General features: G+C 43.6%; 1 protein-coding gene across 6 annotated transcripts in view; it reads right to left on the minus strand.

The window, feature by feature from the left end:
• The window catches only part of Npas3 (neuronal PAS domain protein 3), an 825,611-nt gene that overhangs the window by 52,909 nt on the left and 747,638 nt on the right, over positions 1-25,064 (minus strand). For all 6 annotated transcript variants that reach the window (XM_038337475.1, XM_038337476.1, XM_038337473.1 and 3 more), the window contains one exon: positions 7,401-7,519. In XM_038337475.1, the coding sequence (XP_038193403.1) occupies positions 7,401-7,519 (119 nt within the window). The remainder of the gene's footprint in view (positions 1-7,400; positions 7,520-25,064) is intronic.

A 25,064-nucleotide genomic window follows, 5' to 3' on the forward strand; every position in this document is an offset into this window, starting at 1 on the left:
GAAACTTTTTCTTCTTCAATTTATTCTGGTGTCGGGGTTGATTGAAAGGCAATAGATGCACAGTCTTAGGAAGTCTGTCTAGATTGACAGAAGTTTTGGTCTCTCTGAAAATGCATCTGTTGATCTGACAAGGTAGTCCCATTCTGCACAGCTGGGACTACCATCGTTCAAGGCAACAGGAACTGAAGCAAAAGATTGAGCAGAAGTATCAATATGTCTAGACGTCTTCTCTGAACTCAGACCGAGAGAAACTTCTGGGTGGTGTCTAGTATTGTCCTTACATATCAGAAGAAAAAGCAACTTTTTCTTTTTTACCCCCACCCCCTTTTTTTTGAGACAGGGTTTCTCTATATAACAGCCCTGGCCATATTAGAACTCACTTTGTAGATCCACCTGCCTCTGCCCACCCCCCTGCCCGAGTGTTTGTTTTAAAGGCATGTGCGACCACCACCCGACTGAAAGAGCAACTTTCAACTGATGAATGCACTCTGAAATTTACAGTGAAAAGCTGCAGCCATACTGTGCCCTCCACTCAGTGCTGGGCACACCTCCATGCAACACTGCTCTCTGAATGCAGTTTTCTTTTTCTTTTTATAACTTATTTTAAGAAAGAAAACAAACTATCTTTTTTCATTTTACATACCAATCCAAGTGCCCACTCTCTCTCCTCCTCCCATTCCCTCTACCTACTTCCCCACCCCCATCTGCTCCACAGAGAGAGGAAGGTCCAAGTCCCTCCCTACTATATCTAGGCTGAGCAAGGTATCCTTCCAAAGAGAATGGGCTCCCAAAAAAGCCAGTACAAGCAGCAGGGATAAATCCTGGTGCCACTACCAGTGAACCCTCAGTCTGCCCCAGCCATACAACTGTCACCCACATTCAGGGGGACTAGTTTGGTCCTATGTTGTTTTATTCCCTGTCTGGCTGGAGTTGGTGAGCTCCCATTAGCTCAGGTAGACTGTTTCAGTGGGTGTCCCCATCATGGCCTTGACCTCTGACATGCAGTTGGAGGAGCGAAAAAAGAAGTTGTGTGTGAGGTGCCATGGTGGTGAAGGGTTTCCTAGGTAGCCAAGAAGCATCTTAGGAAAAGAAAACAGCATGCTCAGAACCATAGCATCATGACTCTCCAGATCCATCCCAGGCACGGTCATCAGTCTGGGTTAGCTAGAACACCCGTGGAAAGGGTCCCAGGAAGGGTAGTTTGATAGTGTAGGAGAGGAAGGATCCTGGGACTAAGAGCAGTAGCTGATGTCACAGCAGCAGAGAAGCAAATGGTCTCTGAGTTCGTGAAAAGACATCTGGACAGAATGTCGGAGAAGCAGGGAGGAACAGAGTCTCCCAGGAGCTAATCAGGCCAGGAAAGGAAACAAGCAGTTTCCAAGTCCAGCAGTGTCCTGACATGAGTGGGGGGTCAAATGGAAAAGGCAAGCTTCTTAGTACTAGGGAGCCTACTGAAGAATCAACCCAAGAGCCACCATTCCAAATGATGGATACAGATAGTTTTCTGCCAGGAATCAAGCAGCCTGGAACTCATCAATAGAAACATCCCATCAAGACTCTGTCCAAAAAGAACCTTCAACTTTTAAAATGAGTTGTGATTTTGATACTGAGAATTGTCTTGACGCCCACCTACGGAAACAGGGAAGAGGGACCAGGTGCCACTGAGAATAATTCTCTGTGCATTGATTTTGACACTCACTGACATCATCAGGCTTGTCTGCAAGCAGCTTTACCCACTGAGCCATCTTCCTAGCCCTTAGTAATTTAGGTAGAATATTTCTAAAAGCTATTTTGTGGTGAGCTTCTTAGGAGACGGTCCTTGTCCACGTGAGGACATTAGGATGGGAAGCATGGTTCTGTATCCTGCAGTCTAAGAGCTGTTGCTTTTCCTTCAGGACTTCAGTGTTTTCTAACACTAGGCAGGTAAAGGATGGGAAGGCTGAGGGGAGCAAAGGGTGAGCATGATGTCAATAAAGCATCTTCTGGAAGACGTACTAGCATTCTTTCCAGTATGCTCTGAACGTGGCTTCATATTAAATGGGATGTTGTCACCTGAGATGACTGGATACACCCCAAGAATTCAAGAACCTACAGATGCAAAGCAAATTTTCCACGAGAAGGCCCCCTAGGCTGCCCCAAATCTTTAAAGAGTTCTACGACATCCAAATGAAAGAAACCACTGTGAGAACTATATGAGTTTATTTACACCATGGGCTGGATACTACTGGGGCCTTCCAGAAATGAACAAGAGAAATCTGTACTTTAAAAGACACTTAGGTGTGTGCTCAGAGAGAGAGAGGTTTTCTTTAGTTACATTTCACACCTCAATTTATCACTTTTGTCTCTAGACACTTGGGACTAGAAGTTTGCAAAATGGAAGTCATCAGCAATCCCAATAAAACAATGAATTTCCCAGTTGTTTTCACGCTGTGTGTTTGTGTGTATGTGTATATCTGTCTGTCTGTCTCTCTCTCTCTCTCTCTCTCTCTCTCTCTCTCTCTATATATATATATATATATATATATAATCTTAGAGGAGGCTGGATGGTCTTCAGTCTTTTAGTTCAACACTTTGTTACCCAAGTCATTCCAGATGAGGGTTGTTGGATTTTAAAAATCCCCCCAGGTTCCCCAGCGTCGCTTAGTGATTTCTGAGTACATGCCATGGCAGGAATTCAGCCACCTGCAGATTTAACTACTGTGAAAAACTCAAAGACACTATTAACATTGCTCAAAACAGGACAGTGGCCCACTCTCTGTCTGTTTCCCAGAATATAGGCTGCTCTGCTCTGCTCTTAGAGTTTAGGGCATTAAAATGTACGGAATAAACGTTCCAGAAATGACAGAGGCGCTGGTGGGCATGCCAGAGCAGATTAGAGAGCTGGAAGCCCACACCAAAGGAAGCTATCCTCCAAAGACAGGAGCTAAGGAGGCGACCCAATTAGTGTTCCTTCCCATAATTTCCCTGATTACATATCTCCTCCTGCCCCGTGTGCTCTACCTAGTAAGTTCCCGCAGACAGAGACCTAATCAAGAAGGCAGATTTTGATGCAAGGCAATTTAAATGAGAGCTGTGTCATGCTAAGATATGTGGCCAACAATGAGACCTAAACAACAGGGAGGCCCCTGAGGCATAAAAAGTGGCTGGACCAGATAACACGCTACTGTGGATTTCAAAGCAGAGGATGCCGGAAACAAAACTTCATTAGAACAATTCCCCGAGGTCTAGGGTGTGGCAAGCGAAGGCCCCACAACTGATGTTACATTCCATTCCCGAATCAGGATGGAACGGGCACTTCTTGGCTAGAATTTTTGGTTATGAGGTCCAGGCTATGAGGCCCAGTAAGGGTCCAGGCCCTTATCTGAAATGCTTGGGGCCAAATGTGTTTTAGGTTTCAGAATTTTTCAGGCTTTAAAATATCTGCATACATGACAAGGTATTTGGGGGATGGGACCAAAGTTTAAACACAAAATTCATTTATTTTCATATATACCTTACACACAAAGCCTTAAAAGTAGTTTTGTGGATTGTTTTTCATATCTCCGCTGTGACTATGGCCTGGCAGATGGAGTCAGGTCTGGAATTTTCCACCGTGGCATTGTGCCACTGCTCAAACGCTTCAGACTTTGGAGTTCTGGCTTAGGGATGTGCATGTATGTGATCCTGTGTATGTGTATGTATATGATCCTGCATGTGATCAGGATGAGAATCTGGAAAGTAAGACGGGTCCCTGTCACTACTGGAAGGTGCTGGACTAACCACACCCTGGTGCATTAGAGCAGTAAGCTACACCAGGAGGGTCTTAGGCAGCAAGTTCTCTCTTTACGAATGTAAGTGACCCTGTACTGAGCTCCATCATAGCAAACCGAGCCCTTCGTCGGACTTCATTAAGAGTGAGGCAGAAGGGCTGAGAGGGCACGTTCTGAAGCTTTAATCGCCTGGCTTTCCTTCTGATCCCCAGCGGCTGTTTGAGAGCGAACACAGGGAGGGAGACCACTCATGAAAGCCCCCGTGTCGCCACCTGCACCCCGGGCATAACAACGGGAAGACTGCACACAGGAGCTTTGAAAATAATGCTCTTTTGTGGACTAATAATAAATAATAATAATAAAGGGTTAGGTATAGTTCCGTGCATGCAGTTAGCATTCGGTAAGTGCTGCTTTTGTTACTGCGAGTGCTGTCCTGACTACGGCAAGAGATGAAGTCCCAGAGAAAGTTAGAAAGGTCCATAGTCCAAGGTCGCAGGGCAAAATGAAGAAAAAGAATGATCTAGAGAGACCTTTGCGGTCCTTTATGGGAACAGCAACATGTACATGCTGATAATAAATTAGACGGAATATTGGAAGTACAGAGAAATTATCATCGCTGTTCCTTTTTATTTCTGTTTATTGTGTGGTGGTGGGTGATTACCCAGTTTTATGGGAATGTTTTATAAGCTGCTAGATTTACTTACTGAGGATGAACAGGGATGCCGTTCAGCTGTGTCTTGTCACAGGCTCACTGAGTCTTCCCCTAACTTTCAGGCAAGGTTAATTAATGAGGAACATTTGTTTCTGAGAAGGGTAAAGGCTAGGCCTGCTGGGTGATTCATCTTCCTGGGGGATGGGGAACCAAAGGGTTGTGGGTAGCAGTTCTGAGGAGGGGCACACAGCACTGGGTAGAGAAGTTTCTTGAGACAGACTTCCTAACAGGAGTGCCCCAGCGATATGGGTACGCTAACATTTCATGAATTGACAGGTTCTAGAACCGCTCTTAAATGCTTGCCAACTCTTTATTGTTCAAGGCTGTGCTTTTGAGATCTCCTCTCCCTTTTTGTAGTAAGGGGTCTTGAATCCCAAGTTTATGTTGTTTCAGCCCCCTGCCCCTTTATAGACATGCTAGTCCCTTCTCATCCATGACTCACAGGTGACACGCCACCTGCTTGGGGGATCCTTCAGTGACCTATCCTAGCTACAGTGGTCTCTGGCCCTCACATTCCCTCACTTTGCTCTGCATAGTGTAGCCTGGTGAGTGAAGGCATGGGGTAATGGGGTCAGACGCCCCAAGGCCAAGCTCGCTCTCTTCAGCACGTGACCTTGGGTAGGCTAATTTATCTTTCCGCCTTTAGTTTCTTTGGGTCTAGAAAATTCAAACAGTCCACACATCTCTTCTGGGATGGTTGTGAGAGCTAATCACACCCAACCTATCGCAGGGCTCCGAGACGATATCTGCTGTTCCTTAAGCTCGCGTTACTCTCGAAATCACTCCTTTATTATTGCTGTCGTCCTCGCCCTGCAAGTACTATGAAAGCAAGGACTTTTGTATTCTTTGATGCTGGGATTTTAGACTCTCAAACAAGCTCCATATTGGGAGCTCAAACGTCTTTGCTGAACAGATGATACTCACAAGCCTAATTTCGGGTCAGGCAGAAAGAGCAGCTTTAGCAAGGCACCAGAATGGCCAATCACAACCTAACAAGACAATTGGTCTCTTACCTGGATGCACTATTTATTCTTATTGTTGCTGTAGCCATATATCCCACTCGGTTTTGCAGATGCTCAAATATCCAAAGAGCTTTGTAAGCTATAGTTTGTAGTATGAAATAATTTTTTTTATTTTCAAAAACTTAAATTACCCAATGCTACTGAGTTACACTAACTTTTGCTCTTCACTTGTGATATGCCCCCTGCTAATCAGCAGAAACCAGAAAGGATACTGACAGCCAGAATAGTAAGAGCTAAAAAGGAACCCCCAGGACTTCCAAATCTGGACCGCTAAGAATGACCCTTTCTGTACTCAAATAAAACCCCACACCTGTAGTTGACTTAGGGAATCCAAATGCACTAATCCTCACACTTAATAAGGTGTGAATGCACACTGTTCACTAAGACAGGAGAGTGCCAAACGCCCTAAATTCTAGGTGGGGCTTCCTTCCCTGCAATACCCTGGCATATAACTGTCTTTGGGGAAGCTACTGCTGGAACTGACCAGTTGCCCCCTCTTTGCTTCCCACCCTGCTAAAGGTCAGGGTTGCTTCTCTGAACCTTTCAGACTGTGGGGCAGCTCAGCTAAAGGTCGACCTTGGGAGGATTTTCCACTTCCTTTCTTTTTCTTAAAAAAATTTTTCCCCTTAAAGAATTAATGTCAATGAAAGTGTGTGCCTCTGACTTTACAGTGCCGCTGGCGTTTTGATGACTTCCATAAAGGTTTTAAGCCCTGTCAGTAATGGTTGTTAGCACCCCCAACAATGCTATTGTCACCCTAAGGAACGGAGCTAGCTGAAGCTTCCACGCTCTCAGCCCGGAGCACGTCGTGCTGTCACACTGAAGTTATATTTTGTTTGTGTTCACCTTCCTATGTACAATAAATGCTGTTTAAGAGATTGGTTAGTGCATCGTAAAATTGTAAGATTCAGGTTTCCAAATGCACTTCATAAATTTCCTAGGTCTTAATTTTATGTTGCTATAGTAACTAGAATGTTGGGATTTCTTGCGATTAGAAGGCTTTTATAGCCTTAACCTTAAAATGATAATAATGTAGATTATGACTCCAGATTTGATCTCTTCTCGTGAGGAATATATATACCTTGTAGTTTTGAATATGAACATTTTGTGGATGTTAAAGCATGACTAGTGTTCAAGAATTATAATTTCAAAAGGAAGGATTTTAAGATTCAACCTGATAATGTGTGTGTGTGTGTGTGTGTGCCTGCATGTGTGTACGTGTGGTGATCAGAGGTTGTTATCCAGTGCCTTCCTCAATGGCTTTTTCTCTTATTTTTTGAGATAGTCTCTCCCTGAACCTGGAGCTTGACAAGTCTACTTGTGCTAGTGAAGCTGGCCAGCAAGTGCCCAGAATTCTCTTGTCTCTGCCTCCTCGGTGCCACTCAGTCTGGCTTTTCATGTAGGTGCTGGGAATCCAAACTTAGGGTCCTCATGCTTGTACAGCAAGCACTTTACCACCTACTGGTTTCCCCAACTTTTTTTTTGTTTTATTACCAACAAGTATGAATCTAGGTGATAACGTTATTGACTGGGAGAAAGGGGATATTTTAAGGGGACCAGGAGACAAGGGGGATTCTCATAGCAGCCATTCTGGAACACTTACCTGCAGGATGGAGAGGAATCTGATTCACCGTTTCCACCAGTGTGGATCTCTAGCAGGTGCTGAAGCACTTGGCATATTAATGACTAGTGGTTTTAAGAAAAGACGCGAGCTTGTGGCATCTGGTGCCCCAGCAATGTCTACAGCGATTAGGAGGAGGTATGAAGATGTCTCTGTTGAGACAGAAAAATGGCTAGGCAGCTTATGCTGTGCAGGACTCAAGATCGCACGTGTTGATTATGTGGCCCCGAAGCAGTTGGAATACTCAGTGTAAATCGCCTGGGATTGGCTGCGCCCCCTCCGGAAGCCCAGCTTACCTTATAGCCTGACGACTTGATGTGGACGCCACGTTTGGTCAGAGTAGACTTCATTCGGATGAAAAAGGACCGCTCGAGGGTGTTGTCAGTGGTTAGCAGACTGGGGCTGGCTGTCTCCACTGGGGAACAGAAAAAAAAAAAACACACTTGCATGGGATTGAAGTCTCTACAGAGCCCTCACAGCTTCTGCTCAGGTGCAACCCTCAAGTTCACTAAATATAAATGACTGATGGGCGCTAAGAGGGTAGTAATCAATTTACCTCATTTAGAAAATGTTTACTTTGCAGAAAATAAGAAAGAAAAATTAAGGTGCCGGTAGAAACTCCTCTCCAGTTTCTAGCAAGAGCTTTCAGGTCTTTTAATTTGCTGCAGCTCCCTAAGTGGGGTCTAATAGTAAGTAACTCTGGCTTCCATGGAGGGTTGGCTGATGGGCATAGGCAGCCATGCTTTGAAAGGGAAGGGCCCAAGTGTTGGTGGGACGAACCAAGGGATGGGCAGAGATGCTGTGGAGACAGGTACCGAGGTCCTGCTCTTTGTAGAGCAGAGGGTCCTATCTCTACACCCTTCTCACTTGGTTCTGTTCATTGTGAAGAGGAAGCATGCCAGCTGGAGGCATGAGCATGGGACATAAGGCAGAGAGAAAGAAAAGCTACCCAAATATCCAGTCCCCATTCCTATCACAATGGCTCATCGCCCCAGCTGTAAGGCAAACAAAAGAGTCTGGTTTTCTAGTTCTCTGATTTTATTTTATTTTTTTAACTGTGTGTTTTGGTGTCTGTATGGGGCTATGTGCATGAGTGCAGGTGCCTAGAGAGACCAGAAGAGGGCGCTGGATTTCCTGGGGCTGGTGATCCAGGCAGTTGGTTTGAGTTGCCAGCTATGGATGCTGGGCAGTGAACCTGGGTCCTCTACAAGAGCAATACTTGTTCTTAACTGCTGGGGTATCTATCTGTTCTCTCTACTTCTCCACTTTTAATAGAAGACGTTACCTCCGTTAAACAAAGTAGTCGCTCTTTTCTATCACGTGCTTTTAGACTGAGGAGAACATGTTTTTGCCTGTGAAACTCAAGTGGTGGTTGGCTGTCTGAGGACCTAAGACCTTGATGCAAGCACACCAGAGGGCAATGCAGGTCACAATTTTCTTTTAAAACAAGTCTTGAAGAGATTTAATAAATTGAAGTCTTTTCCTGCAAATAAATTAAATCCAGGGATTTTATACTAATAGATAGTCTAATTTTAGTCTTCTTAGATATTAATTTTTTTCTTATTTGAAAGTTAAAAAATTAAGCCCATCAACAAATTGGATTTCTTTTGACTAGCTTTAATCTAACATCATTTTTTCTTTTTTTCTGGAATGGAGGTTGAAAAAAATACATGAAATAAAGATCTGTAAGAGGCTGGGCACTGTGGCGCCCTTGAATCCTGGGAAGCAGAGGCAGGCAGGTCTCAATGAATTCAAGGCAAACCTGATCACAGAGAGAGAGAGAGAAAGAGAGAGAGAGAGAGAAAGAGAGAGAGAGAGAGAGAGAGAGAGAGAGAGAAGAGCTGTAAGAAATAGAGAACAAAACAACTATTATAAGAGATTAGAAACTGGAAAAACTTCAAATTGTGACATGCTTTCTGTATATTTCAAAGAAGAAGTAATCTCTATTTTTCATATTAAATTGATGCTCAGATGACGGAAGAATATAGGTTATTCCAATAACAGCAACTGTGCTACTTGTGGTCTAGGGATTTTCTTGTGACATTCATATCTCAGGAAGTCTCAGCTCCTACATTTGGAGCATTTCTACTTGGAGGTGATGAGACGGACAACTGCCCCTTTCTTATGAGCCTCTCTCAAGGCTTTCTTTTTTTTTTTTTTGTTTTAGAGAGCATGGATCTGATGTCATTTTAAATGTACAGCTTTTTATCACTCGAGGGAAAAGCAGAGCCATGTTATATTTAGTACTTTCATTTCTTCTGATTAAATATGAATTACTATGAAATTTTTCTCATCATCTAACACGCCATAATACGCCAACAGCTTTTTAATACACTATATAAGCACAAACTTCTGCTCTAAGAGTTTAATTTGCCCCTCTAATCCAATCACATCAACCTTATTTCTCTTATCAGAGATTCCCATTTTGAATTAAATGAGCTCATTAGTTTTAATCAAAAGCAGAGAGATCAAAACTTAAACGTAAATGCTTTAGATCAGAACTGTCAGTCAGCCGTGCAGTTCTATTTCACTAAAACACAAGATCAGAGACCCTTAGAACCAATTTTTTTCTCGTAAGGGATGCCGAGAGCTTGAAGATGCTATATCCTTTTTTTTTTCCTTCTTCCAAGGACAGATTATACATTTAAGGTTAGACTTAATTTATAGCCGTTTTTTATCCTACTGGAAATGGAAAAGTATGCCAAGCTACTGTTGGCCCTCTCACGTTTATTGACACTGGTCCTCAGAGACCTGAACAAACATGACGCCATCGGAATCCACACCCCAAGCTCAGCTTTTAAAAATTTAGCCCTGTTCAGCAAGATTGTATTGGCGATAGCAGAGGAGAGGGAGAAAGAAACTTCTCAGAGAAGAGAAATGTTTTCAGGGCTTCAGGGGTCGGTTCCAGATAGCCTCACTGTGGAAGGGGAGGGAATTGAGGCATGCAGCAAAACACTTGCTCTCTTCAGAATGGGAACTACACAGTGAAACACTTAAGAGCGTGCAGGAGAGATGGCAGGAAGGGGGCCTCCAGCTGGGCGAAAACACAGTTTCGCATGAGCTGTGGAGCCAAACGCCATGTCATGTTCCGGCTGAGGCAGGAGTACGGCATCCTGCCTCATGTTGCAGCAGTAATTGCCCAAACATGCAGGGTGATGTTAATTACACTGGGGATAACCGGTGTGCAAGGAGCGCTAAGGTCAGGCTCTGCCCCACGGAAGCTGAGATTTAGAATCTAAATTAACCAACATACTTTATCTCAAGAGCAAGGGGACCGAGGAGTCAATGGGAAGCAGTTGGGGCAATCTTCAGAGCTTGATTCCTGATGACGACTTTGACTTTAACTGTCTATACCTTTGTGGTCCTGAGGACAGGAGCCAGAAGGAATCTGCCACCGTGTGCACCTTTCAATGGGACAAGTGATGAAGTTATTCCAAACACACCCAACCACCACCATCCTTCCTATGGGGCGGCAAATGTGACTGGCTATTGCAATTGTGACAGTGGTGTCTCACTATCTGCAATGTGACCCAGATAGAGGTCTCTTCTTCAGAAGAGAAGCCTTTTCAATGACCGTCTCAGTGAACACCAAAGTGGGGTAGGAAGGAGGCTGTGCTGGGGAAGAGGGAGGCTGTGCTGGGGAGGAGGGAGGCTGTGCTGGGGAGGAGGGAGGCTGTGCTGGGGAGGAGGGAGGCTGTACTGGGGAGGAGGGAGGCTGTGCTGGGGAGGAGGGAGGCTGTGCTGGGGAGGAGGGAGGCTGTGCTGGGGAGGAGGGAGGCTGTGCTGGGGGTAGAAGACACAGTGGCTGGGCCATGACTTCTGAGACTGTGGCAGTGAGGGGAGGAAGGACATGAGGGATGGATGGAGTGGTAAGAGAAGACATTGAGACCTGTGTTTTCCAGACACAGTGGCTCTATCTAAGAAATACTTTAGAGGGCTTTCTAGATGTGGAATACTTTCCTGTCAGCTCTTAGAGACTGGCCACTACTGCCTCATGCTCGGATACATCTGGGATTCCAGGAAGTTCTAGCCACTTCCTGAAACACAAAGCCGATCTATGAAAAAGCTGCATTGAGTCATGCCCACTCTAAATCCAGACATACACACTAGGAGATGAAAACGCAAAACCAAGACATATGATGAAAATATAGAAATAAAATTATACTAAGTAAAAATACAGAAATATACACTTACATGTTCTGCTGAATCTCAGGGGTTCTAACTCTTTAAGAAGTTGTGTGTGTGTGTGTTCAGGTGTCTATGGATGTGTGTCTTTGAGCTCAGGTGTCCATGAAGTTCAGAGGCATTGGACCACCTGAAGCTGGAGTTCTAGGCAGCAGTGAGCCATGCAATGTGAGTGTTAGGAGCCAAACGTGGGTTCTCTATGGGAGGACCATGTTCTTCCTAACCACAGAGCAATCTCACCATCCCCTCGACTTTGAAATAAGTCTTTATTTCTGCGGTTCTTAGAATGTCAGGTTTTTTTTTTTTTTTTTGTTTCTTGAGACAGGGTTTCCTTGTAGTTTCTAGAGCCTGTCCTGGAACTAGCTCTTGTAGACCAGGCTGGCCTCGAACTCAGAGATCCGCCTGCCTCTGCCTCCCGAGTGCTGGGATTAAAGGTGTGCGCCACCACCGCCCGGCATGGAATGTCAGTTTTGATACATTTTATAAACTTTACAGAAAAATTGATGATAAAAGTCATCACGGTTTCTGTGTTGGCAAATGCTATCGTCACAATGACATCCGCTGTCACTACACATCTGCTGGTGCGTCCATTAGACGGCAGAGTGGTGCTTTCTTCTCCTTATCTAGGGACAGGAGGTGGTGGAGAAGTCAGAGGAGGTGGCAGGTGTTGAGATCTACATAGGCTTTTCAGGATGGGAATGAGGAAAATTGCATTCTGAATACTTTCAACATCTGCTGTGGGGTGTCCACAGTACAAGAAGAAAAGCGTCAGGAGGGGCCCTAATTTCAGCATAAGCCGGAGGTGTGCAGCACAACCCTCCAAATACTGTCAAGCCCTGATGTGTGCGGGGGGGGAGGGGGGAAGAAAAATTAAGTTTTAAGAAATGGCACTTCTCAATAGTGAGATATTTTTTCTTTGTATAAGAAAAGTATAATTTGGGTAAGTCTTTATGATATGCAAGTAAATATAGCCATTCCTGTATCTCCATGCAAGACTGGTTCCAGAACCCTCACAGGTACCCAAATCTGTATATTCTCAAGGAATATACAGGAAATAGTATATATAGGAAATAGTAGCGTATTTACATACAAACTATATGTATCTCTCTGGATCCTTCCAACCACCAACATTGCTGATAACACTGGTATGGTGAACTGTTATGAAAACAGCTATTGGGTAGTTTAGGGATTAATGATAAGGGCCAGGGAAGATGGCTCAGTAAGTAAGATGCTTGCTGCATGAACCTGGGGACCTGAGTTCTGGCCCCCAGGCCTGTGGTACATGGCTCTAATCCCAGGGCTGGGGGGAGTGGAGACAGGAGGATCTCTGGGGTCTGTTGGCCAGCTAGTCTAGCTGATTCCGTGAACTCCAGTTCACAGAGAGATACTGTCTAAAAAAATAAAGTGGAGAAACAATTGAGGGAGATCCTAGATGGTGAATCCTGGCCTACACACACACACACACACATAATGCATACCTCTGTGTGTACACATACATGAATACATGCATAGACATGCATGTGCACGTGTGCATGCGTGTGTGTGCACACACATACACACACACACAGAGACAGAGAGACAGAGAGACACAGAGAGAGAGAAAAAAAATCAAGAACCAAAAAAATGATAAGGAAAAAAAGGTTTATGCCAGTGCAACTAAGAAATATTTTCTTTAGCAGCTCAGTTGACTTCTGATGAGAGCTGCAGGTATGATGAGGTCATGTACACTTGCCCCCACTCCACTGCCTAAACAAATCTTTCCAGGTGTTTGAGGTGTTTAAATACAAGCCAAAGTGCCAACATCCAAAATTATTTTAAGAAGACAGGGACATTCTCTCATTCTTCAGGTCTTCTAATAAAGTCAGATTGTTTCACGGGTGCTCGCTGTTGAGTTTCTAAGAAATGGTTATGTCCCAGGGCTTTAGGTCATGTATGTTTACACTGAAATCTGGCAACGTGTGTCTGTTTCTCCAGAAGCTTCTCCTTCGAATAGCAGGGGAGGAAGGTCAGGGAGCCAAAGGGAGGAGAGAGGATACACTAAAGGAGGACTATCATGGGATGCCACATGGAAATGACAATTAATATGCATTAATAACTTAAAAGCATGAAAAAACCTTTCATGTACTTTCAAAGTTACTTGGAGTTGATGCTCATACGTCTGGCTTGAGATGTCACAAAGGTCACCTCGTTTTCAGGGCCCAGTCCTGAGGCTTTGCTGTCCCTGTCCTTCTGATGTGACCACAATTACCAGTTCACACGGTGGCTACTCTCCTAGCTTAAGATTTAGAAGACAATATGAAGTGCTCCCCTTCTCCCACTTCTGGTCCTCACAGATTTAAATCCTTGTTGTAACTGGGATTCTTTTTTTAAAACTGCAGAACAACCTGGCCCATACTGACTAAGGTAAACAATAAATATTTATTATATCAAACATCAGTATGTTGGCCAAGGTCTCCCAGTTAGTTAGCTTGTGGCAGAGCATAGATAAAACAAATATTCACCCGACTCCAAAGGCCATGATGTCTACAGCATGCTTTTGATAGTTACAACATGCTTTTTAATCTCCATTTACTATCATCCCGGGTAATAGACGGCAGCATGGCTGACACAAGTCTAGTCTTGATCCCTTTTGACACCTAGAATGGTTCATTATATGTGTGCATGTGTGTGTATATGTATATATATATATATATACATATACACACATACCTAGATATGTTATATATACATAATCATTGATTTGGTTATGCTACATATACATTTATATGGCTGAGGATATACATACATATATACATTCATATGTACGTACGTACATACGTACACACACACATACATACATACACGTGTATATATAGGTATATCTCCAATAGCAAATATCTATTACATACTGACTTATAAAATCTTCCCAACCCACTGTACAAATGGCAGGCCAAGCACGAAACTTTTAAAATCATGAAGTTGTCATGGTGGATTTTATCCATATGCCAGAGGGTGTTTGTGGTAGTTGTTAAACTGCCATAATTCTTCAAAGCTCATCTTTTCAAGGCCACTCCCTGTCCCCTTGGGTGAGTGTGGGCTGGGCCTGGTGATTTCCCGTGAATAGATGGCATATGGCGGAGCAGAGTGTTGGTCCTCCCTTGACCTCTCATGGACCACTGCGACGGACACCAGTGAGACACTGTGACAAACCCAGAGAGCTCTGTGGCCAGGCCAGTGCAGCCAGGAGGCGAGGCTTCCTGCTAATGGTTACATTAATGACCTTAGAAGTGGACCATGAAGCCCTGGGGAGCCTGCAGATGACAGCTTTGGCAGCCATTGGGACTGAAGCTTGCATGGTGTTCCTTGGCTCCTCCCTGCTAGAAGCTGTGTGAGGTGGCTTGCCTTTTTAGACTTATCAGTTCTCGGGTGATCTGCATTTACCGAGTGATAATATCCATGTCAGACCTTTCTAGGAAAGACACTCTCTGGCCTGTCTGGGGATGGGATCCTAATGTTGGGTTGCTTTTCACGTTCCTTGTGCTTGGCAGGGCTGTTGCTTGAGGGTGTCCTGCAAGGCAGCAGAGAGTGTGTGGCAGCTGCCTGCTGCTACCAGTGTTTGCATTATTCCCAGAGTGGTAACCCTGGGAAAACAGACACAGAGTCAGAGTCAAGTGGCTAACTGTGGGTGTTTCTATACAACCAGTAAGCAAGAAAGTTCAAGGAGAACCCCAGGTATTGTAAAGATTACCTTGGAGAGTACATGCTGTCCACTGTGACCCACACTGCAGCAGCCATGCATGCCAGAGGACACATGATATAGACCCTCAACTGCAGCAATCGTGTATGCCGAAGAACACATAGTATGGACTCACACTGCAGCAGCCATGCATGCCAGAGGACACATGGTATGGACCCACACTGCAGCAATCGTGCATGCCAAAGGGCACATGGTATGGATCCACACTGCAGCAGCCATGCATGCCAAAGGACACATGGTTTGTATCCATGCATACTGCATGAATACTGCAAGCCAGTCTTTTAAATCTTCCCGGAAACTTCCTTTAAATGTTGTCACTTGAGGGAACTATTCTGAAAGCAAAGTATAGTATGCCCTCCTGGGATGCAGCGTGGATTCCAGTACAAGCACTGTGTATGGGATCAAGTGTGGCAAGGCTTTTGTCATCATTATAAAGGGGTTACAAGCCGATTCTTCCTATAAAAGATCCTCAACAGTGTGAGGCTTGTTCTTCCTTTTCTGTTTCATTCATTTATTTCCCCCTTTTCTTTATACATTTTCTTCTCTGTTCCCCTTTGCTTTACAACACATGATTCCAGACAAAGGGCATCTGGACTCAAGTCTTTGTGGTACAATACAAAATAATACAGAATCAGCTTTGTGAAGGCAGCTCGAAACCCCATGTTTTCTATTAAAAAGTCATGTTCAATCTTCACTGTTGATAGAACCGAATAGCGAACACAGGGAACATTGTATATCAGAAAGGTCAATAGTTATTATGAGCTACAAATATATTTTTTTCATCCTTCAGGCTGTTTAGCGCATATCACAGCATGAGCAGCTGTCTCCTTTAATGCTTTTAAAATTAGAATCCTAAAGAAGAAGAAAAAATTATAGTTGCAGTGATTGCTCTTTGCTTTTGTAAGTTTACTTTAATATACTATTTTATATACATGAATCTTCCGTGCTGCCTACTCATGGAGTGGTATCTGGTAACTGGTCTCCAGTTGAACCACATGTTTATCCTCTTAGCATTCCGGCCAAGTCTCCAACTAGGGCTCCCCTATGTCGTTCGGGCTCTGTATTTTAAAATGGAGGTGTCTGGAGGAGGAGTTTGCACAAAGGCAGCAACAGACACACAGCTGCCTCTCCTAAAGCCCTGGAATTGATGCCCGAGCTGGAAGCAGCTTCAGCCAGCCAGCTGCCGACTCAGGCAGTGGAGGACCAGGCCGCAGTAACCATGGAGCACTTTCCTGTCCAAGCTGGGGACCAAGAGCGTGCCTTGTGGCCAGGTAGTGGTGGTGACAGAGCACGCCTTTAATGTCAGCACATGGGAGGCAGAGGTCCCCAAAGATAATACCGTATTTTAAGTACATTTATGCATACATCAAATATTTTAGTATAGCTTGCTACTTCTTTTTTCAGCTATATTAAATATTTATTGAATGACTCTAATAATGGGGATATAATACAAATCAGTCTTGTATATACGTATACAACATAAATGTTGGTGTAATACATACATATATGTACATATACATATGCACACATATGCATATATGAATGAGATTTTTAGATGTGCTACTTTCGAGTATTTGTTCAAAGTTAAAATGCAGTATTTGTCTTCAGTAGAGGATTTCCTGGGTCAGGAGCAAGGGAAGAGCTAGTGAACATGACTGTAAAGTACTCAGCTGCCTCTTAGGTGTTCCCACTGGAGATCTTGAGCAAGCAGCCTCCACAGAAAGAATGGGGAGGACTGAGTTCAGCAATCATTTCTCCTTGGTGAGTTTTGGTGTGAAAACAAAGGACCCTGAGCATGCCTACTGATTGAGCCACTAGAGCTTAGGGTTCTCTTTTAGCAATTTTTTTTTCCATCTTGAAAATGAAGCATAGTGAATGTTCAAATTCAAGGTGAGTTAATGATTCTTCGGGTCAAGGAACTCTGTGTTCACTAGTTCCTGCCATGAACTTTGACTCTGGCATGCTGCCACCTTGTGGCCGGAGGTATGCAGAACAGGAGCTGTGTTAACTGAAGCAGGTCCATGAGGGCTTTGGATGTTGCCAGACAGCTGCACTGAGAATAGGGAAAGAACGCTACTTACTGTTTTTTTTTTTTTTTTTTTTTTAAAATACTTATTTTATGTGTACGTGTGAATGCCTGCATACATGTGTGCACCACGTGGGGGGGGCCTGTTACCCGAGGAAGCCTGGTACTGGAAGAGACTGGAGTTCCCTGCAAGTGGAACTTACAGGTGGTTGTGAGCTGCCTGATACAGGTGCAGCCAAGAGCTCAGAAGGGACGTGAAAGGAGAGGTTTAGAAGGAGGCCCAAGCTCCATTAATTTCCATGATGGAGAGAATGCTGAGTGTCCAGAGCTTTGTCACTGCAGAGAGTGGTCACAGACAGCAGCAGCTGACAATTGAAGTGCAATCTGTGTGTGTGCATCCTCTCGTGGTCGAGGCCTAGCACAATGGCACACTTCCATTTTCCTGTGTGAGTGTGTACATTGGGGGGGGGGGTTAGATCTCCTCGTCGCTCCTGGAATGGCACCTTCTGCCAATCTACTTATCTGTTTCTTTAGAAGGATTCCAAGGTAACTGGAATTTGTTGGTTATACTGTGATTGTGTCCCAGAGCATCACAAAATGGTTAATTCTGAGATGTGTTTAACTAGAAATACTACAGTGAATCTATCATCAATAAGGAACTGTGAGTTATTTGCTGGGGGAAGAGTCTTTGTGGCATTATTGGTAATAATTCAGAAGCTGGAGATGACTCAATAGTTATCGTAATCTCTTATTTTATTAATGAATATCTGTTTTGGACATCTTTAATTAAACAAATTTTCCTGTCTCGTGATCCCAGTAAGTCCATCTTCCAAACTAAACGAAGTCTTCCAGTCTTCAGCAAGACACTGTTCTCTTTCTGTCGTGAGGAAGGTGGGGCTTCACCACCACTGTTCCCCACTGTTAGTGGATGTGTAAGCAGAATTTCCATTTCTGAACTCCACGTTGTGTATTTTCTTCAAGGCTATGCATAATCTTCCCAAGGGGTGGGGATAGGAAAAAAATGTTGTCATTTTTTTAACGAGTCCGTTTATATACCTTACAGTTAACTCTGCTACAGAATTGTCTTCTCTTCCTCCATTAAAAAAAAAAAGATAAAGCTATTGCTAATGGTCATGAAGGAAATGGGAGTAAAAACTGCCTTTTCTCAAACTGGGGACAAAGCAAATCTGTTATTTGTTACTACTATTTTTTCCTGTTTTATAAGACAGGGTGACCCCTTCAAATAGAACTTTCTAATGATACATTATATATATATTAAAATATATATAACTATATATCTGATATATATTTATATATGTTAAAATATATATAACTATACATCTGATATATATTTTAATATATAAAAAATAGATACATATTTACCATCAACACTTTGGCATTCTATCAGTAGGCTTCTGAAGCTACAGTGTACATATTATGATGTTAAATAATTATATTCAAAGCTACTGCCACACATTCCTTGTTGCCTGGGAGCTGAATGCCTCCACTACATTCTTCGTAATAGTTTCATGATTAATTTCCTCAACTGCAGGAGCTCCGGGTATTTATGGCTACCCTTGTCCCAGGTCTTCAGTTATTTGACCTTGAGAACGAACCCTTCTGCAACAGTAGGATGTCCTTCACCCACTACTCCCTTTCAGTCTTTCCTTTCTTGCTAAAAAACTCATTTCATGTCATTAGTATAGTACTGCTATTTCTCAGAACTGAATTTTGGAGATGATATATGGGTTTAGATCATATACACGGAGAAAATGGACCTGCTGTGGTGTTGGTCTGCATGTTTTGCTAAAAGCAATGACCTACATGCTTCGGTTTCCCTGCGAGACACGTCAGCTACAAGCACAGCGAAATAAATGCAGCAAGTTTTCCTAAAAAGACCTGTTATTTACACGTAAAACACTTGAGGCCAAGTGCATGTTTCTGCCGCAGAGAGACTGTAAAAATGTTTTGAGTTCACTGCACAAATAATGTATAAGTATTATAATGATTAATTAATTATATTATTAGTGATGTTCATCATTTACATGAGAAATAATAGTGCCTCGTTTTCACTTGACAAATGTGCATGATTCTTTTGTTAAAATCACGTGTGCTAAATTCATGTCATATTTGAAAACGAGGAAGATTCAGTGTTCTTGATGAACTAATTCCTATCTATGTATAACAGAAGTTAAACTATGTAAATACACTGGTGATGCTGACCTAGGAGGTCTCTATTTAGATGCTATCTATGTCTTACCCTATGAAGCCTCAATATTATTGCTGATGACAATAGCCAGCATCAAAAGTTCATCTTCTGAAAGTAGAATGTTGCTTCCTGAGTAGACAAAATAGCTCTCGCCATCTCTGTACACACACACACACACACACACACACACACACACACACACACACTTGCATGAATGCACGCGTGCACACACATGGGGAGACAGAGGTGGTTGTAAAAGAAAGAGCAAAGAAGAAATGATCTTTCCATCAAGAAAATTATTCTAAGAAGCATATTTTTTCCTAGGCAGTTTGAAGTCTGGTGTTTTAGATGCATGTGAGTCCAAAAACATAAAATTAGCAATACAAATCCTTGCTCTTCTGACAATTACTTTCCTTTCTCTTTTAGCTTGTTGAGGAGGAGAGCAAGCATTTAGACACATGAAGAATATGTAATCTCAGCAAGGTGGTATTCTTGGGATTTTCCATATTTATATATTTTTTTCTACCATTGTATTTTCACAACCCAAGAGCCCAGGCTGTTATTTTTTTTTTCCCGAAGACTGAAGATCACCCCATGGATTAACAAATGATTGAGGATTCTCTCTTAAAAGACTCTTTAAAAAACTGTCAGAATCAGCCTGAGACAAAGATTTATTATGAACTATTTAAAGGGCTTAATATATGTATCCCCAATGAGCCCTTGGAGCAAACTAAAAAGAAGAGTGGAATTCTCAAAGAATAGAAAAACTCTCCAATGCCCCCTTTCTTCCCGCCATGATTACTGTTTACTCAGAGGATAAAATGCCTAACCTGTCACAGTCTCTTCAGAAGCCACAGTCCTGCTGATGTACAGTAAAAACAAAACAATGGAGACCGACAGGAACGCGCTGGTGGAAGGCAGCTGTAATTTACCTCCTAACCTGTTCACTAACACACTAATGGGCCTACATCTTGTAGCTGGAGCTGATCCCTGACCCATGCGGCAATCAAACAACTAGCCGAGTGTTGGCTGTCACTGAAGCTGGGACCATCACCTTAATTATATGTTCCCGGATAACAAGCCTTCCCTTAATGAGCAACTTTTCTCTTGTGTGTGTTCCAGCCCACCCTTTCTGTCCTTGAGAGGGCCCCATTGCAGTTCCCTGCTGCTGGAATTTGTGAAGGAGATTCGTAAGTCCCCTTCCAAACAGGTAGTAAATACCACCTGAGCAGCCGATTTGCTCCAGGAAGGCGGCGAGGCCTAATTAAAATTACAGGCTTACACCCTTGGGAGGCTCCGGAGAAGACTGAGAGAAGACTGGGAAACTTCAAAACTTCAAAAAAAAAAAAAAAAAAAAAAAAAAAAAAGTTTTCAGTGAACTCAGAAGCGAGCCTTTCTCTTTTCTTCATCAGCACCACCACCAGTTCTTCTTGTTCACTGAGATCGCTTTGACAGCGAGGTTTCCCCTTTAATGGAGATGGCTTCTGTATGAACTGTCCTCTTTATTTGTGTCATTGTCGCACGCTCTAACTCTGGAGTGACCTGGCGATTATGCCAGATTTTTGATGTGATTAAGCGGGAGGACTTTGCAGGGAGGGTTTCCCCTGAAGCCTGAGGGAAAGTGTGCCTCACTACTGCCAGGAGACAAAGAGCAGAGGTCAAAGAACACGGCAGCCATCATGATGTGGAGATTGATTTCCGAAATGGCCCCAGCTCGACACTAGTTTGAGACCAGTTCATCAGAAAGGAAAATGCTATACACCCTGGTGACCAGTTAAACAGGAGGGAAGGACTTGGCTCTCAGATTTATTGGTTCAATTCCCATTTTATTTCAGTCTCCACCAGGCCCTCCTTCTTTTCCTTTCCAATAGGTTAATGCATTTCTGCAGGACAGTTTTGGTATGTGTGACAGAGCAGATAGCCAGATAACTGTCAGGGCTGGGGAGACTGCTCAGTTGGTGGAGAGCTTGCCATACAAGTATGCAGACCTTAGATCAGTCTTGACACTTGGCACCTACATGAAAGGCCCAGCACATGCCTTAATCTTTAGATGGAGACAGGAGGATCCTAGGGGCTTGTGTGCTAGGCAGTCTAGATGAATTGGTGAGGTGCAGGCTCAGTGAGAGACCCTGTCTCAAGAAATATGGTCAAGAGCAATAGAGGAAGACATTCAACATCAGCCTTTGGCATTCATGTACCCTAACACATTAACAAACGTGCATGCACACATATGTGCACACACACACACACACACACACACACACCCCTCCCTCTAATGTGTATGTATTACAGCACAATATCTGAACCAGTCCATGTAAGTCATGGAGGTTGACACAAGGTAAGACCTACTACGTGACAGATTTTAGGGTTTTAGACCTGTAACCTCAAGTCCACCATGGTCCCCCTCCCATCTATCCCCTTCAGCAGAAGTGTACGAGGGTGAGTGAGGTCTGATAAAACATCAGTTTTTAAGATCAATAGGTGGATGAGGGACTGGCAAGGGGTGGTGACGCTTGGTAGTCAGCTGAATCCCCAGAGCAAGCCACAAATCCCATCCTGGGAAAACGAAGGTGGTACTTTTTGGCAGTACCAAGACCGAGAAAGCAGCAGTACGGTGTGGGGGTTGGGCAATTCTCATGGAGTTTGGAAGTCTGTGTAGACCTGTAACCTCAAGTCCACCATGGTCCCCCTCCCATCTATTCCCTTCAGCAGGAGTGTACGAGGGTGAGTGAGGTCTGATTAATCTCAGTTAATTCTGGATAGCACATCCTGTTATGAGATCAAGAGCAGATCTGACTAATATTAGGAACTAGTCAATATGATACGGCATGATTTATTCTCAAAGTTCATATGTACTTCACTAACACCATGGTGGTGGTACCATCAGAATCATAACTCTAGAGAAAAGATTTCTAGGGTGAGACATTTCAGAAATACACAACTACCTGGACTTGATAAAGACTGTAAGAGAATTTTACTCCCTGGCTTTGCCAGATAATGGGGAATAATACATGCAATGTGATAAAAACACAGAGAAGTTAATGGAATAAAAAAGACGAGGAGAAGGAGGGAAACCAGAGAAGGCTGAGAAGAGAAACATAAAGGGTTAAGAGGGACGCGAAAAATACACTGTAATTATCAGACGATGGGACAATAAATCACATGACACATGAGAACTTGGGGGTGCTGAGGAAAGGGAGGGAGAAAAGGAACACAAGGAGCAGAGATGCTGTTTTTACAGCCACATCGTATGTTTGTGTTGACAAGCTGCTGGTTTGTGTGGCTGCTGGTTCTGACTGTATATGCTAAAAACCAGTAAACTTCCCTAGGCCTGGACAACCGAAAACACAGGAATTAACACGTATTTGGACACTTACCTCAAAAACCATACAATCACCACAAAGGCAGGTATGCCCCAAATTGGCAACTGCTATAATTTAAAACCCAAACAGTGGGTGATTGGCTCGAATTTTCTCAATAGCCGTGTGATTGTGTGAACACCAGCTTTGAGGTGCAGGAGATTAGGATTAATGCCAGGTGATTTACATACACATTTAATTTAGTTGTCACAACACCCTTTGAGATAAGCACTTTTATTTTCCCCATTTTAAAGAGGATCCATTGTCTATGGCCACACACTCTAAAACCCTGCTATTGCTTGGGTAGCGTGCCTTCAAACCCGAATCTAATTTATTCATTTTAATTTACTTAGAAACCTTTAACTTTCTGTATCTCTGCCATGCCGTATTCCCGAGGCCTGCTTCATGGAGATGGAAAGGTACACGCAAGCGTTCTGGCAGCAAGACCGAGTAGGACTTAGAGTGATTTTAGTTGATTGTCTAGAGTTAGTGACATATGTATTATTCTATGACGGGAGCTCTGTCTACTCATGCTTCTGTTTTTAGGGCTGGCCCTGACAGAAACCTCCCTGAAACAGTGTGGCCTCCTCATAACAGCTCAGATTCCACACAGAAGCCTGCACTGAACACCAGCACCTGCCCTCGGGTGTGGCTGGACACTAGGATTCCTTACTGTTTTTTTGTACCAAGAAAGTGACTTTCTCTGCTTAATGTCCCCTCTCTCTCTCTCTCTCTCTCTCTCTCTCTCTCTCTCTCTCTCTCTCTCTCTCTCCTCCCCCCTCCCAACATGATCAGGCGTAAATGGCCAGGAACTGTGTATGTTTCTGGCCGGTCCCTACATCTATATATATCTCACCATGGTTTTCTTCTCTGGCCAATCTCCATTTGCTCCCCCTCTTTCTCCATGTGACACCCCAAGCACTATCAGTTGTCAGCCCATCCTCTCCAGAAACCCAATTTTAAAAAAATCGCTATAGGTTCATATTGCTTTCCTTACATAGTTAGTAATGTGTAAGTACAACAGGGTTCTGGTTAAAAGAAGGAATTAAAAATATCTGAATTACAAATGGATATAAGAAAACATAAAGGAGTTATTCCTATTCCGAAGCGACAGCCGATGGTGCCCTGCTGGGGAGAGCAGCTATCAGGAAGGATAGCAAAGAAAAGGAGAGCGGAAGGAACTGGACTCAGCAGAAGGAGCAGTGGAAAATCTCCAAACACAGGAGGGATCTTGACCACAAGTTCCTATGGGAGACTTGGTGGGGAGGAAATCAGGAAGCTGTTCACTGGGTACTTGCATTTCAGTTTGAGGCAATGAAAGGTTCTGAGGCATGGTTGCCACAGCTGGACCACATCACAGATATAGTTGATGCTGCTGGCCTGTAACTTAAATTGGCCCGAATGCTAGCCCCTAAGTCAGATGTATTTTACCCCAACAAGGACTAGATCGTGGACGAATGAGATGTGGCAAGGTATCAGATAAGCGTGCAGGTGATCAAACGCAAAAATATCAAAGATCAAAGAGAAAGCCCCAGGAAACAGCTATGGCTTCCATCAAGGCGATGGGGAAGTAGAGGCTGGAGGGTTGCTAGTCAAGCATTTTTTAACTAAACAAATACAAATGAGGTCCTTATACCCTGCTATACACTGGGGTCCACTGCAGCATAGACTTATAAAGCTTGGTGAGTTAAAGGAGTCCCGTAGAGGCAGAAGAAGAAAAAGGAGCTCATGGGAGGTGTAGGGGTGTGGTATTTGTATTAATAAATAAATCTTGCCTGAAGACCAGAGGCAAAGCTAAGCCACTAGAGGTCAGGTAGTGGTGACATATACCCTTAATCCCCGGATTTGGGAGACAGAGGCAGATGGATTTTTTTTTTTTTTTTTGAGTTCAGGGCTACCCTGGGCTACACAAGGTCCGTGCAGAAACAAATCCAGGTGGTGGTGCCTCACACCTTTAATCCCAGTGCTAACGAGTTGTACCGCTTTAATGCCACCACTAAAGGGAATTTAAAATGAGAGGAGAGAGAGGTTTAGTCTGCTTGGTCTGCTCAGTTTGCTGTCACCCAGCCTTGGTAGAGGTAAGACTTCTCTAGTGGCTTGATTGCTTTGCTTTTTTGGTTTTTGGGTTTTTATTATTCATGTTACAGGGAGGGAAGTGACTTACCCACGATTAGCTCATTCCCCAGGGTCGGAGTAGGGGTTGCCAACCCCACCCTTCCTTTGCCTAATACAGATTTGAAAGATACAAACAATCAAAATTTTGTCATTAGTCGGAACAATAAAGGTGATTCACACATTCATCCGGCACATGAACTCATCGGGCAAGGGCTCACTGAAATAAAATCACAGAGGCTTTACTCTCAAGGACTCCAGGGTTATTGTTTCATAGGACAACCACAAGTCATATAACGATCAGCATAAGGAAGGCACAGAGCCAGGCGACAA

Source organism: Arvicola amphibius, chromosome 7 (genome assembly GCF_903992535.2).
Source record: "Arvicola amphibius chromosome 7, mArvAmp1.2, whole genome shotgun sequence".
Lineage (NCBI taxonomy): Eukaryota > Metazoa > Chordata > Mammalia > Rodentia > Cricetidae > Arvicola > Arvicola amphibius.